The sequence below is a fragment of the Struthio camelus genome, chromosome 1 (assembly GCF_040807025.1).
Source record: "Struthio camelus isolate bStrCam1 chromosome 1, bStrCam1.hap1, whole genome shotgun sequence".
Classification (NCBI taxonomy): Eukaryota; Metazoa; Chordata; class Aves; order Struthioniformes; family Struthionidae; genus Struthio; species Struthio camelus.
In genome coordinates this window covers 196,299,280-196,312,787 of record NC_090942.1, presented here as the reverse complement: position 1 = coordinate 196,312,787, position 13,508 = coordinate 196,299,280, and the positions used below count along the sequence as shown (strand labels likewise).

The 13,508-nt window shown below is 36.9% G+C and overlaps 1 protein-coding gene across 1 annotated transcript in view; it reads right to left on the bottom strand.

The window, feature by feature from the left end:
• Positions 1-318: 318 nt before the first annotated feature.
• Positions 319-13,508, bottom strand: part of ALG5 (ALG5 dolichyl-phosphate beta-glucosyltransferase) — a 24,537-nt gene continuing 11,347 nt past the window's right edge. Inside the window, exons 8-10 of the mRNA XM_068930026.1 lie at positions 13,097-13,248; positions 2,844-2,929; positions 319-1,644 (exon numbers count right to left, since the gene is read on the bottom strand). Of these exons, the coding sequence (XP_068786127.1) occupies positions 1,532-1,644; positions 2,844-2,929; positions 13,097-13,248 (351 nt within the window). The 3' untranslated portion in view covers positions 319-1,531. The remainder of the gene's footprint in view (positions 1,645-2,843; positions 2,930-13,096; positions 13,249-13,508) is intronic.

Genomic DNA, 13,508 nt, shown 5'->3' with positions numbered 1-13,508 from the left:
ACTTATCATGGGGAAAATGACGCATCACTTAAGTCTCATCATTTGAAATAGGTGAACTATTTCAGTCAAAATTTCAAAGTACAGTTTTAATGTAAAAAATTAGGAAAATTTAAGGAAACTGCTCCCGAGAACTGGCTGCCAACTTAATTATAGACACAGCTATCACTCTCCAAGTCTGCTCAGATCAGTTCACTTTACCTGAACCGAGAAGCTGGTATTTTATTCCAGCAATGGCAACAAGGAGTCAGGTGACTGATTCTGCAAAAGTGACAAAGATGTATGTGGAGTAGGTAGAATATAAAATAGAATGAAACCTGCAAAATAAACTGAATATATTTTTTGGAAATTTATTCCAACACTTTGATTTATAGAAAACTGAGGTAATCTTAATAGAAACAACACCCACTATTGTGTAACACCATTGGCAGAATGAAGAAGAGAAATTACCAATTAAAAATATGTGAAGGTAAAACTGTACCCATTCCATGCTTTAAACACGTTCAAGTTTGTATATGCTTCCAAAAGAAAGACGATGTTAGTTTGTTGGCAGTCCATAACTATACGGTTTTGAAAGCATTATTAAAAGTTGCATTCTGTAATAGGGTATGACATTACTAAAGAAAAGATCTTTTTCCCCCCTCTGATCTCATTTGAAGCATGAGAACTTCAAATTGGCATTGCTAATACACAGGCCCCCAATATACGTTGGGTCTTGCTGTCGTATGCTCTGAATTACCTCTACATACCGTTTTACTACAGATTTAGAGATGCCAGCGACTCCTAGCCTTGAACATACAGTATTCATTAGTATGTAAGAAACAAATCTATTTATAAAAGACAACATTTTAAAATGAAATGTGCTTTCTCTTGGAACTTCTACAGTCAGTAGGGACAATCTAAAGTTTGATCTCAGACAAACAATTTCAGCTTCAGACAAGAACATTTGGAATGTCAAGAGACTACTGCAAGTTCTTAGAACAGCCTTATGAACATTACTTTTATAACTCAGTAAAATCGATTAATGTTTCCCGTAACATTGAATCTAAATATGCATCAGCATGAAGCATGATTGATCATTCCAAGTTGTGATATGGCTGTATATTTCCAGATACTACAGAAACAAATGGTCGTGGCCTTTTACAACAGACAGAATATTGCACCTTGTAGAATACAGTGCCTTTTTTCAACACGTGCAAATTCTACTAGCAGGAATTCCGAATGTATGATGAGACAAAAGCAGATGTATTTATTTATGTGGGTGAATTTATGCAAGACCCGTTAAAGCTACTATTCAATATAATAAAAACCTGATTACCAGATAAAGAAAATCTTTCGAGAAACACTTTTCTCTTTTCTGAACATTATACAAGTTCCCCATTGACAATCTTATAAAACATATACGTGTTGCAGAAATGACACATACAACAGGAGCAATGAAGAATTACCTCAAGCTTTCATCACCATTTTGCTTCATTGAAACTGTTCTCATGTTCCATTAAGTATAATAATACATTTGGAGAATGTAAATAACCTAATTATATTTTCTTGTTTCAAGCTGCCAGGCACCAGTCATATATCGCAGTCGTATAAAAAGAAGATCCCTGCCCATCTGCAGCCAGCTCCAAAAGGGAACTAGCTTAGAACCTATGATTAATAAAGAAAATCAGAAGGACATTGTTAGATAAAATGAACATTGGCAAGGCATACATTTAACTAGTCATGAACCTCTGCATTCTGAGCACATTCAGCTTAGATCTTAATTTTAATAAAAATTTATATAGCAAATATTTATATTGCCTTATAGTAATTACACTATACAATGAGTGGGAGATTCTAGTTTGGAAGCAGCACAGCACAGTAACTCAACACACGCCACAGGACCTAAACGGTCTTCTCTGCTGGACAAGGTTTTGTTCAGGTAAATAGGAACCTGAACACTAACAGTTATGCAAATAGTTTCTGAGTGACTTGGGAGACTTACAGCAACAGCACGAATGCACCAGTCTTTGGGTAATGTAAAGAACCCAGACTATTAAATTAATTTCTTGTCCATCTCTGCTAGCATTCACGCCAGGTGCAATACACATGTGGAACTGCACTGAAAGGAAGCATTCTCTTTTCTAGCAAAGTTGGCTGAGGATGTTCTCTACCTGCTTGCTTGCTCCTGTTCCTCCCACCCTTCATCACTGTTGCCGTTCATTATACTTTTAGTTGTTCAGTGATTGTGTTGCAGAGAAGAAATCTAAGTTAAAAAAATTAAGTGAAAAAAAAAAAGGAACCACACTTGATGGGAGGGAATAAATGAGCTGAATAAATGAAGCAGGCAGCTGGAGACAAGTACCTCTTCAGCTTGCTTTGCTACTAAGACAGACGTACAAAGCTACGCTTTCTAGTACGCCAGTAGCAGAGACCTTCAAGTTGGAAAGAGTAACAAATCTTAGGAAGAGAGGGTGCCCTAGAGGAGGCCCTAATAGGCACGATGGGCGTTTTGGAAGGTAGGAGAAGGAGAAGCAGAGCCAAAACAATAAACAAAGATGGTTATGCTTCCTGCACACAGGTCTTCTAGTTCCAGTATTTTTATTAAGACATTACAGCAAGAGGATATGCCAATGAAGTACTGCTTTGCCCTAGCAGTATAATCACCCACATTTGTCTCCAGGGGGAATCCTTGCTACTCCTCCTGTGCCTATGGTCCCATGCCTTGTCCAGAAGGCTGGTAAGGACACAAAATTGGACAGGCTGAAAAGGCTGGATAAAATTTGACTTGCTCTGGAGAGATGCTTGGATATTTTATTCTGCATTGACATTCACGGGATTTTATAAAATGTAACCAATTTAATTACCTTCAATTTCAGTCCAGTTGACAGCAACTTCTGCTATAGGTATTCTCAAGCGCTGAGCTATATAAAGAAGTTCCACATCAAATGCCCTGAAGTAGAACAGGAAATAACAAATAGTGATATTTATTTTCAGAAGAAAGATGGTAGCACTGTTAATTAAATCTCTAGCCTGATATAATTTAAAAAGCTTGGTGTGCAGTTATAAAGTTGATACCAACGCTCTAAAGGTCAGATGTACATGAATGGGAAATTAGTTATATGACTGAATGACACAGAAAATAGCCAACATACCTACAACAATACTTCACTGCCTCCTGTTTTTAAAAGGTATATGTTATGCAGTGCTCAGACCACCATTCACTTTCCATTTTGTCACAACCATGACTGAGAAATTTTTAAAGATCGAGGCAGTCTAGTGTGCAATGTCTATCTGTATCTCTAGAACTTTCATCAAAGGGGACTACCTGCTGTGTCTTTACGCTGGTTTAATGCGTTCTCCTTGTTTCCTCTAAGTCAAGAGTAAAGGCAGCAGCACCAAAGTGATCTGAGAAGGTACTGTGCGGTAACAGAGCATGAACAACAGTTGCACTTTAGCTGATGACCACCTAACATATAACACACAAGCACTTTTGAGAGAGAGGACCCAAACCTCTCTTCTCAAAGCAAATACTTTAACAACTGGACTTCACAGTCCATTCTCTTTCGCTTGCCAGTGAGTTTTGAAGATACTGCCACATAGCTAAACTTCATCAGAGAAGGGGCTTCATTTCCCTTCAGAATTCGAGCTATCATTGTGGATATGGTACCCTCCAGGAAAGCAGGAGATGTGAATTTGAATTTCCTTAAGGTAAGAAGGGACAGACTATATACCTTCCATTTTACTGTTAAAGCATTAGTTCTGCATGTACATGAGTGCATCCAGACTCTATTTGCTGTGGCAGGGAATATGTTCTGATACAGTCAAAATCTAAGCAAAACCGGCTTGACACCTTGTAATAAAAAATCCCGAGAAAATCAGGTAGAGCTAATACGGGAACCTGCCTGTGTACTCTTGTAGCTAACAGTGCTATGAAAAATGTCTCCCTTTGGAAGTCAGAGTAGCTGAATGTTCCCATGTGGGATCAGTATTGCATAAAAAGGATGCACTATTAGCGCTAAAAATGCCAGGGATCTAAGACAGAAAGTTTCATGCTTAGAGTACCAGACACACTTAGATTGCAGTTTGAAGTTTAAATAAAAAAAAGACAGGTAGAATCTCCAACGCACACAGCTTCTCCAACACATTTCACATTAACTCAGGTCTCACCAAGGATCTAATATCATAGTGTGACATGAATTTATTTCACTAGCAAAGCTGGTGTAAGCAGCCCTGAACTTCCTTCATCCGTTCTTTCCGCTGCTTTGACCTCTCGTTTTTATTGGCAGAACTGTAGGCTGCACAGCATCATCAATTGGGGAAGTGATCCTATTCTGTCAGCCAAGCTCCACTCTCCCCCACACAATAATTTGTCAAAATATGCTTTAATTCTCTCCGTTCTCTGCATAGAGAATTGTCATTCCATTCTTTCAACTGAATGCTCAAGTAGGCCTTTTGGACCTGAGGCACTAAGACTTTTGATGTTACAAAAGTTCTTTAGCAACCACAGCTTGTATTCTTCACACGGAAATCAGCATATAAAAATATCAGTAGCTACTCTTGACAAGGGAGAACGTAAATCACAACTATAAAGTTTTTGGTTAGGCTTCTTAAAACTATTAATTGCTAGGTCTTTATTTTCCCCCCTTTATAGTCCTCAGTTGTCAATAGAGGTGTTTTTGTTTCTTAATTGATTTCTAATCATTAGAATTTAGGGTAAATGAAAAAAGTCTTTTGCCATTGGAGAAAATTTATGCAATAGAAAAGTAACATTATTCCCTCATGCTTCAAGTGCTGCTTGAATTCAAGCCATTAGTAATCCCTTTGACAAAACCATGGAACAGAAAGGTCTAACAGGAACCTTTTGCTGAAATTATAACCTGAACAGCAGCAACCTGAACGCACACCGTATGTGCATATTACAGGAAAACTACTGCTATCACTCTGGATCACGTTAAAAGATGCGAAAGCCGTGTAAACAAAGGTTATCTACAGAGACCACACAATTGTTTTGTATAGAGAATTTAGAACCTCTTTGTAAGCCTGATTTTGATTATGATGCAGGCCTTTCAATTGCCACAAAACAGCTAACAGGAATAAACTAATGTTTTCTCTCAGTGAACTGAATCTGCTGCAAGCGACCTTGCCATTTCACTATTTTTTTTAAATGAGGGCTGAATATTATTTTATTAATTATGCCATGGCCTCTTTTACTGAAATTGCATTATTTGTTTTTTTTTGTTGACATTTTACATTTGTAAGCCAAAAAAAATTGTGTACACCTTTGAATGTCTATGAGTCATGTGTATTAGAGTAAATCTAATTTTGTAATACTACTTAACTGACTAAAAATCTTGAGGCACACAGAATATTTAATTGTCTGATGAATTACACTGTATGAGCTGCTCTAAAAATATTACTTCATAAAATATTAGTCTAGCAAACTAATAGTCATTTGCAGCAATTTCTACGGATAACCAATTACTGGAATGTCAGCACATACAAAATACATCACAGTAGAGCAACATTAAATAGTTTGGTGAACTACAGTGCTCAGCGTAAAAGATGAACAACACAGGAACGATTCAGGTTAAGCACTGACATCACTTACATGTGGTAGCCATCTGTGTAACAGTGAACATATCCTAAAATTAAAAAAAAACCTATTCAAAGCTTAAAAGACTTCTGTAGCATACTGCTGGGATACTACCCACCCCCTCTTCAGTGTACGTAATACGCGCACCTGGGGAATATAGGTTGCAGTATACTCAGTACATTGATGGTATTATACCTCTACTGCAGATACCAGATCCAGATGGTACAGATCTCAGTTTCCATATTCAGGATTTAAGTGTGGGTATGTTAGCTGGAGCCTACTCTAGAGAAGATCAAAGGAACACCAGTGGATGAGCTGGTGAGTGCAATACAAGTGTTTTGACATGAAGCAGCAAGTCATCCATTTGTCACTAGCTAACATGTGACAGAAACACTGTTAGAAATAGCAGGGATTTATTCACACCATGTATTTCAGAGGCTCATGCTGCCGGCAATGGAAGTAAAAGCCTCTAGGCAGGGGGAACTCGGTTCAGATTATCTTAAGTTTCACTCTAGCCTGAACGGATTCCTAGAAAAGCTTAACACTCTTCCCTGATCATACAGAAAGTTCAGGCTCCAACCTAAGTACCCAAAGTTAGACACCCAAAACATATGATGCAAACAATTTCTCCAGCTTCAAATAGGGGCTCTATTATGTGTTAATTTACACAAATATGAGTTGTAAAATACAGAAAGCGGAGAACTTTGCCATCTGGTTGTGTTTCAGCTGAGGGGTACTTTTGCTTAAGTTACAATTTAAGACCATGCTGGCTAAAATTTGGTTGAACACCAAGTCCGTAGGGTATTTAACTGAATTAAACTTTTTAAAAGTGAACCCTTAAAATGTTTCAGCTTATAAAATAACTAGCCTGCAAACTTACTTTGTATTTTGAAATTGCAGTTAGGCTCTTTTTTGCTAGTGCACCACCGCTGATATTAAATGTTTCATATTTCAAAATCAGACCTTCAGTTATACTGTTAAAACTGGAATTTAAGATTTTCTACAATCAAAATGATGTGCTTGTGTAACAAGCTCTGGAATTAGAGACACATCTTTCAATAACCAAAGAGTTTTAAAAATGAAAGATGCTGTCAAGAGGATTACACTACCAATACAGTTGTGATTGTACTGAGGCTTTTGAAAGTCCACGTATGCCTGCCAAGAGGAAGATTTTTTACTTCTTCAAGATGAACCAGATACAGTTATAATAGCATGATATTTTTATGTAGATTAGATATTCATAAGCAATTCTACTGGCCCTGCACAAAACAAGGAAAAGACAATTCATTCCACTGCTTATATTGATCTACATGGCTGAAAGAATGGAAGAAAATCCCCACTGCTACAGGAAGCAGATTTATATAACATGAATGTTGATTTTTCCTCTAATTTTTACATTTAGACTCACATTTAGAGATTAGTGACAAATTACAGAAACAAATATTAATATTTTAAAAATTCACTAGCTTAGCACAAACATGAAATAGAATGGCTTGTTCAGTGCACAACGTCATTTTTATAGAAAAAAGTAATACCAGTATCTTTTCTTCTTTTTATCCAATCAGTGATCTGCTGAGTTACTTAAAATTATTACAAATTGCCAGTCACAAAAGTGTGCCAATCAAGATAGGGCTATAACTGTGTTTGGATGTTCCCTCATTTGACTAATATTCCAGGTAGGACAATAAATACTGTCATCTCCAGTTGCCTTATGTAAGGAAAGACATTTTCAGGCTAGAAGCAAATTTATAGTATTTCTTGCAGTCAAAGGAAATCAATGACCAAATTTCAGATTGGAAAATTAATGGCCTCACTGGGAGAATTTCCCTGTTTTCCTCCTGTGCATTATAATTCAATATAAAAAAAATTACATCTTTCAGGTCAAGACTGTAGATGCAGAAATAGAGTTTCTTCTGGAATCTGGAAGTGAGCAATTCCAACTGTCTCTATTATGCTTTTAAAATATCCCTTTTAATTTTCTTTTAAGTTTTAATTTAAAAAATGTGCTCCATCCATTTCTGAAAAATAAATTAGTGGTGTAATCAGATTCAGAACCTAAAATGCAAAGCATATGCTCTCTGTTCAAAAGGTTGCTCTCAATTCAAACTAATGTCAAAACTTTGCTATTTAGAAAGTAAATTTCAACAACATTTGGTTTATGCTAGTATGTATACAGCCAGCTCTCAAAAATGCAGCTAAAAAAAAAGTCAATGAGAACATGAAAAAAAAGCAGCTCACTTAGGATATGAACATGATTTCTTAGTATTAAAAATATAAAGACTTTCCAGTATCTATTAATTTTCAAATGCTTTCCAAATTTTAGAGTTAGAGTAAAAAAAAGACCTTCTTGGAGATATCTTAGTCTCTCTTTGAATGTATTGCTATATGACCCTCCTCCCATAATGAAGAAATATCTTTCCTTGTATACTTCAGTTTGCTTTTAATATTTCCTAAATATAGGCATCTATAAATCAAATTCAACACAGGAAGTAGACAACTGTGCTCTCAGATTTCTATAATCTTTAACATTAAAGAGGTGATATTTAATTCAACATCAGCTGGAAGAGAAAGAGCATGCTGAAAGGAGAAAAAAGGGGAGATAAGCCAACAGTTTTTCACTCCTAATCCAGCTGAAATCAGGTTATTTCTTTGTGATTGTGAAACTGTCAGTGGCACACAGAAGATCATATAAAGGACAGTCTTGACAGATTCCTCTCTTTTGCATATGAAAGGGAAACATGGAAACACAAGGCTCCAGTTAATAGGTGCTCCTGATGAAACACGGAAAAAAACAGAAGCATTTCTTTTTGGTGTCTCTGATAACAATTTAAACGTGGAAATGTAAAAATCTTTCAGTCTGTCCAACCTAACGGCAGGAGAGCTACGCAGTTTACATTGATGTATTTATTGCCAGGGTGCAATCTGCCAACAAAGAACGCGCTCCCAACGCAGTCTTTCAGTGAGGTATGTTAACAGCCTGCTGGGAGACACAGAAATAAAACTTGTATTATCTCTTGGGTAAGTGTTGCTCTCTCTTTTGGAGCAGTATTGACAACAACCAACACTTCAAGGCAATCTGCCACTGCCCAGTGCTAATTCAGAACTTGCGCTCTCTTGTATGCAACAAAATCTACTGAATTCCTTTATCTAAAGGAATTCAGTAGACTCTGAATTCCTGAATTCCTCTATCTAGTTCCTTTATCTAATTCCATTTAGAATATCTAAAATTCTATTCTAAAGAATTCTTTGGGCTTTGTCTACAGAAACAACTACCATTGCCTATACAGTCACTAGTCTATCCCTTATCCTATTTCTTTCAGGATTTACTGCATAGTTTATCCTTTTGATAAGGATAACTTATCTCTGTATCCTCTTTGATAAAAGAGGCCCCAGTAAGCTGAATTTTTTTTCCTCAGATATTACTACACTAGGAGTGGAATTTACCTCGCTGAACTTTATTCACCTGAAGTGCACATACTTACCTCTGTACAAATTATCTAAATTCCCTTTACAGTCAAGAGTAGGCTGCATTTCAGCTGGCATATTTTAATGTCTATATTAAGATGAAATGAACTATACCCTTCGTCCACTGCCTATGATGGGAGACTAAATGCCTAACAGATACACTGAGGATGTGATGAGGCAAATTCTGTCCTTTTTAGGCACATATTTATATTCTAATTGAACTATAAGCCTAACAGTTCAGGGCAGGGATTATTATGTAACCAATTTTATAGCTATTTTATATTAACACCATGAATACATTACACGTTATGTAATGTTTGGTCTAAGTATTTATTACGTTCTTGCATGAGAACTCACTTAGCTCAGTAATACCTCAAAAAATCTGAACTTAACCAACCTCGAATAGAAAGGACACGAGGCTCCTGCAGAAGCTGAATGGCCTTTATCCTCTCAAACAGCTCTCCACACACTCAGGCTCAGCAAGGGAGAGCACTTGAGAGACTAGATGTAGGCAAGGTTATGGTTCTCAGATGGATATGATCTTATTAAATGCTGTTTGTTTGTTGAATATTCCCCAGCACTCTCCCTCATTACCACAGTATCTGAGCATTGACCACACTAAATCAAATTTCTTCTTTCAATACCTAATGGAGTGCCACTTCCCTAATGGGATTTTAAGATTCAAAGAAATTAACTAATTTTTTCAGATGTCAAAAAAACACTAACGTAGTGGTGCAGAAATGGTAACAAACCCAGACTTCAGGGCCTCTTGTCTAGTGACTGTTAACAAAGTGGTTTCTCTCCAATCCCCAGCTGATGGTCTCAGTACGGATGAGTTACTGTGTGACCTACTCAGGGACTGCCCACTGTTCCAAGTCAGCAGAAAGATTAACAGACTACTGATTTTATTAGGCAGCTGTAAGAGGGGGCTATTTTAATGCTCTTACATCTTCACTCAAACTCATGACATGTACCAAAACATCCATGGTAGAAAGTTTAAAAAAAAAAAAAAAAAGTTTTGCTTTATACATATGTTATGCAATGGAAACATATCAGAGGCCAATTTTGTTTAAGATGACAAGTTTCCATTTTTGGATTATTTCAGAATATTACAATACTAAATACAAAGGAATCTAATGTATGGTTCTATGGGATGCATTATGTTTCCAAGTACACAAATAATTGAACCTACCAAGGAAGCATAGCATATTTTGTGATTTAACATAGAGCAAAACTTAGCTTTCGGGGGGGGGGGGGGGGGGAGAGAGATAGGAACAAAAAACCCTACCCCAAAGCCTGCCTGGTTGCTCTTAAGGAACAAATCGAGTTATTCTGTGAGTATTAGGGTTAAGGGTTAACCAATGCTTTTTTCCTGCACACCTGATGGCCATACATAATTTCCCACTGCAATTATCCCAGCTGCCTTCTCAACACCATATACATTTCACTTATGACTGCCCTTTCTTCTGAAACACAGACTTTCCCCATGCCCTCCTACCTCCCTATCTGCTAGTTTACTTCCTGGTCCCCCAGAAAATAACCAGAAAAGTTACAGCACTGTTTCATGTGCTGAAACGCTGGCTTCCAGTTACACAGGCTGAACGGTTAGCTATGAATCTAACAGTAAGTACCTTTTGCGTGCGTATTGTAGCCTTTTCTTCAGTATTGGCACCAATTTGAATTTCTCTACCTGGCTTTCAACCTCCACCAAATTTGCTGAAACTTTCTATCTTTGAGATCTCCGCTGTTCTGCCAAATTTGGTTGAAGTTAGACAATAGGTATGAAAATAAAGGGAGGGAGCACAGGGACTGGCTCATGGACAGATGAGGAGAAAAATAGATAATACATTGCCTGTTTTGGCAGAAAAGTAAACCAAACAATAAGCTTTTTTGTCTGTCTGCTGTAGGTAAATTTGTTGCTTAGAAGTATTTAGAGAGCTGTTTTTTGGAAGAATCTGAGTTGCTCTTTTCTTCACTAGCAAAGTATTGTTCATCACCAATCAACAACTCACAGATAAATAAGAGAACATTTATGGAATTATTTTATGGATCGTTATAAATGGAAGAGCAAGAACAGAAGTTTAATTTTGCAGCAGCACATATAAGCACAATAAATTAGCACATCAAAACCTGAAGTTCTGGTGTGTTCCACACTAGCAATAAAACTCCTATAAAATAAGTTAGCAATATCCCCTTTTCACTGCTTCTATTCCTAGATAGTGGGGTGCAGATAACAATGTACAGCATATCATCATTTTTGCTCTTTTGTTCCTAAAGAATCTCAGAATGGCAAAAAAAAGTCTGTTAAAGGATTTTTTTTTTTTTTTAATTTCAATGTTTTATATAGTATGGCTGACCAATAACTAGAGTTAAATTCAAAATTGTTCAGTTTCAGTAAGATTGATTGCATTTTTACTGATGAAGCAGATTATCCTCATTCACTTCTTTCAGTATTTCTTATTGAAGCAATTAATTCAAAAAGGCAGTAAAGTTAAATAACATAATTTTGAGATGGGCACTTTAGGGCTTTGAATACATATTTAGCCACGTATTTAGAACATTCTGGAATACGAAGGATTCAATAACAGTTTACACAGTTTTACAGATTAAGTTTGGAGCACAAATTACGTTTCTGGCTCTGCTATAGTTTTCCTTATGGCAATTAGCAAACTACCCACCTAGAAAAGTGATTTTTCTGAATGCTGGTTTCACAACTCCAGACTGAATTCAACAAAAACTGTGCATTATACATCAGATTTGTACACCCAAACGCTACCTTTGCGAAACCATTCTGGAAGAGCAACACAGTCTGGCTATCGCTACCAAAGCTCAAGCTAAAACCAGATGTATTGGCTTTGACTAGGATTGTGGGATCATACACGTTTTTGTATGGGAACACTGTTCAGTAATTCTACTCCTTGCCAGCAAACAGCACCCTGTGAGAGATTTTCTTGGACAAATACAGTAGTTTGAAAAGATTTGATTATACTTAATTAAGCTTGGGAACTGTCGTCATCCTTTTTAGCAATAGTTGTGGTGTAGAAAATTTAAAGAAATTATGGTATTTATGTGGAAACAGTGTTTCATTTTCTTAACAGCAGTCATCACTATGTCAGTCTCATAAGGAACTGTTCTAGCTAAATTATAATGAGAGACAGCTCTAAAGTAATTCAAATGCTATACATCATTTTCTACTGTCTTAGATTAATGAGATTAATAAGAGAGGGATATCGATCAAAGAAGAAATAAGGAAATAAGCAAAGGGTAGGTGTTTCCTTTCCCTTTATGCCTTCTGTGACTAAAGACAACCTATCAGATACGGATTCTGGGAAAAATACTTTGATTCAAAAGTACTGAATTGTGGAGTCATATTGCATAGAAATGGACTAGTCAAAGTTTCGAATTGGGCTAGAAACTCTCTCAAGCACGAATCATTATAAGAGGTTCTCTCTGTTCCTTACCCTACTTGCATGGCTTATATCTATAAAATGAGAGGGGAATCTCTGAAGCAGGGAAATGACTACAACAGAACAACAAAAGGTAGTTTGCTTAAGGTTTCTCCAGGGGTGCGGGAAGACAAGAGTTCCTAGAATTCTGTTCGCTCCCTTCGCTAAACCGATTACATCTATAAGGCAAAAATAAATGTCCTACTTCTGAGTATTACACAACTTTCTATACCACATGCCAAAGTAAAATGAGCTTGCAAGGAGTCAACTGTCACCATGCAAAATTTCAGCACTGCAGTCTTACAAACCTCAGTTTACCTTGGATTCTATTTTAAAAGTAAAACTTAGTGAGCCATCTCTTCTCCCTGTCACAAGAGGGTCAACTCAAATACCCGACAATTTCCTAAAGTGTATCTTAATAGAGTTCCTAGCAAATAGCAAGATATTTTAACATCACAAGAAATCTAAAGTGTCACACAATTAGTACTATAATTTGCTAAAAATATTGAGCAGCTAGGATTTATACATACACATCACAGGCTTTACTGTAAACATTAGTGAGATTTTCAAACTATGTTCAATTAGGAGGGGTAGGGGAGGGGGAAGGCATTACCAGCGTTCTATATGAAGAGTTGAAAACGTCCGTGCAGCAGCTTCTCTCGTTAAAAGTTTAAATCCACACTGCGTGTCCCTGATCTCTTTGACACAGAGAAACCATACAAGGAAATGGAACCCATACATAAGAAGAGTTCGGAAGTAAGAGCGCTGTGAACAAAAGGCAAGAAGTTAGTTTGAAAAGAGATGGCTTAAAAGACAATAAGCCTGTTTTGTAACACCTTGCAAAGTTTATAAATTGTTTTTGACACTGGAATAAAATCCGAACTTGTCAATTGTTACACCAAAGCAAAAATCGGAGCTGAAAAGAAAGGCCTGGAGTTAAGCCCATGGGTAGGATACTGGCCTAGAATATGAGAAGTCCAAGTTCTTGTCCCTGCTTTCCTTAATCCACGGCACGTTTTCATTCT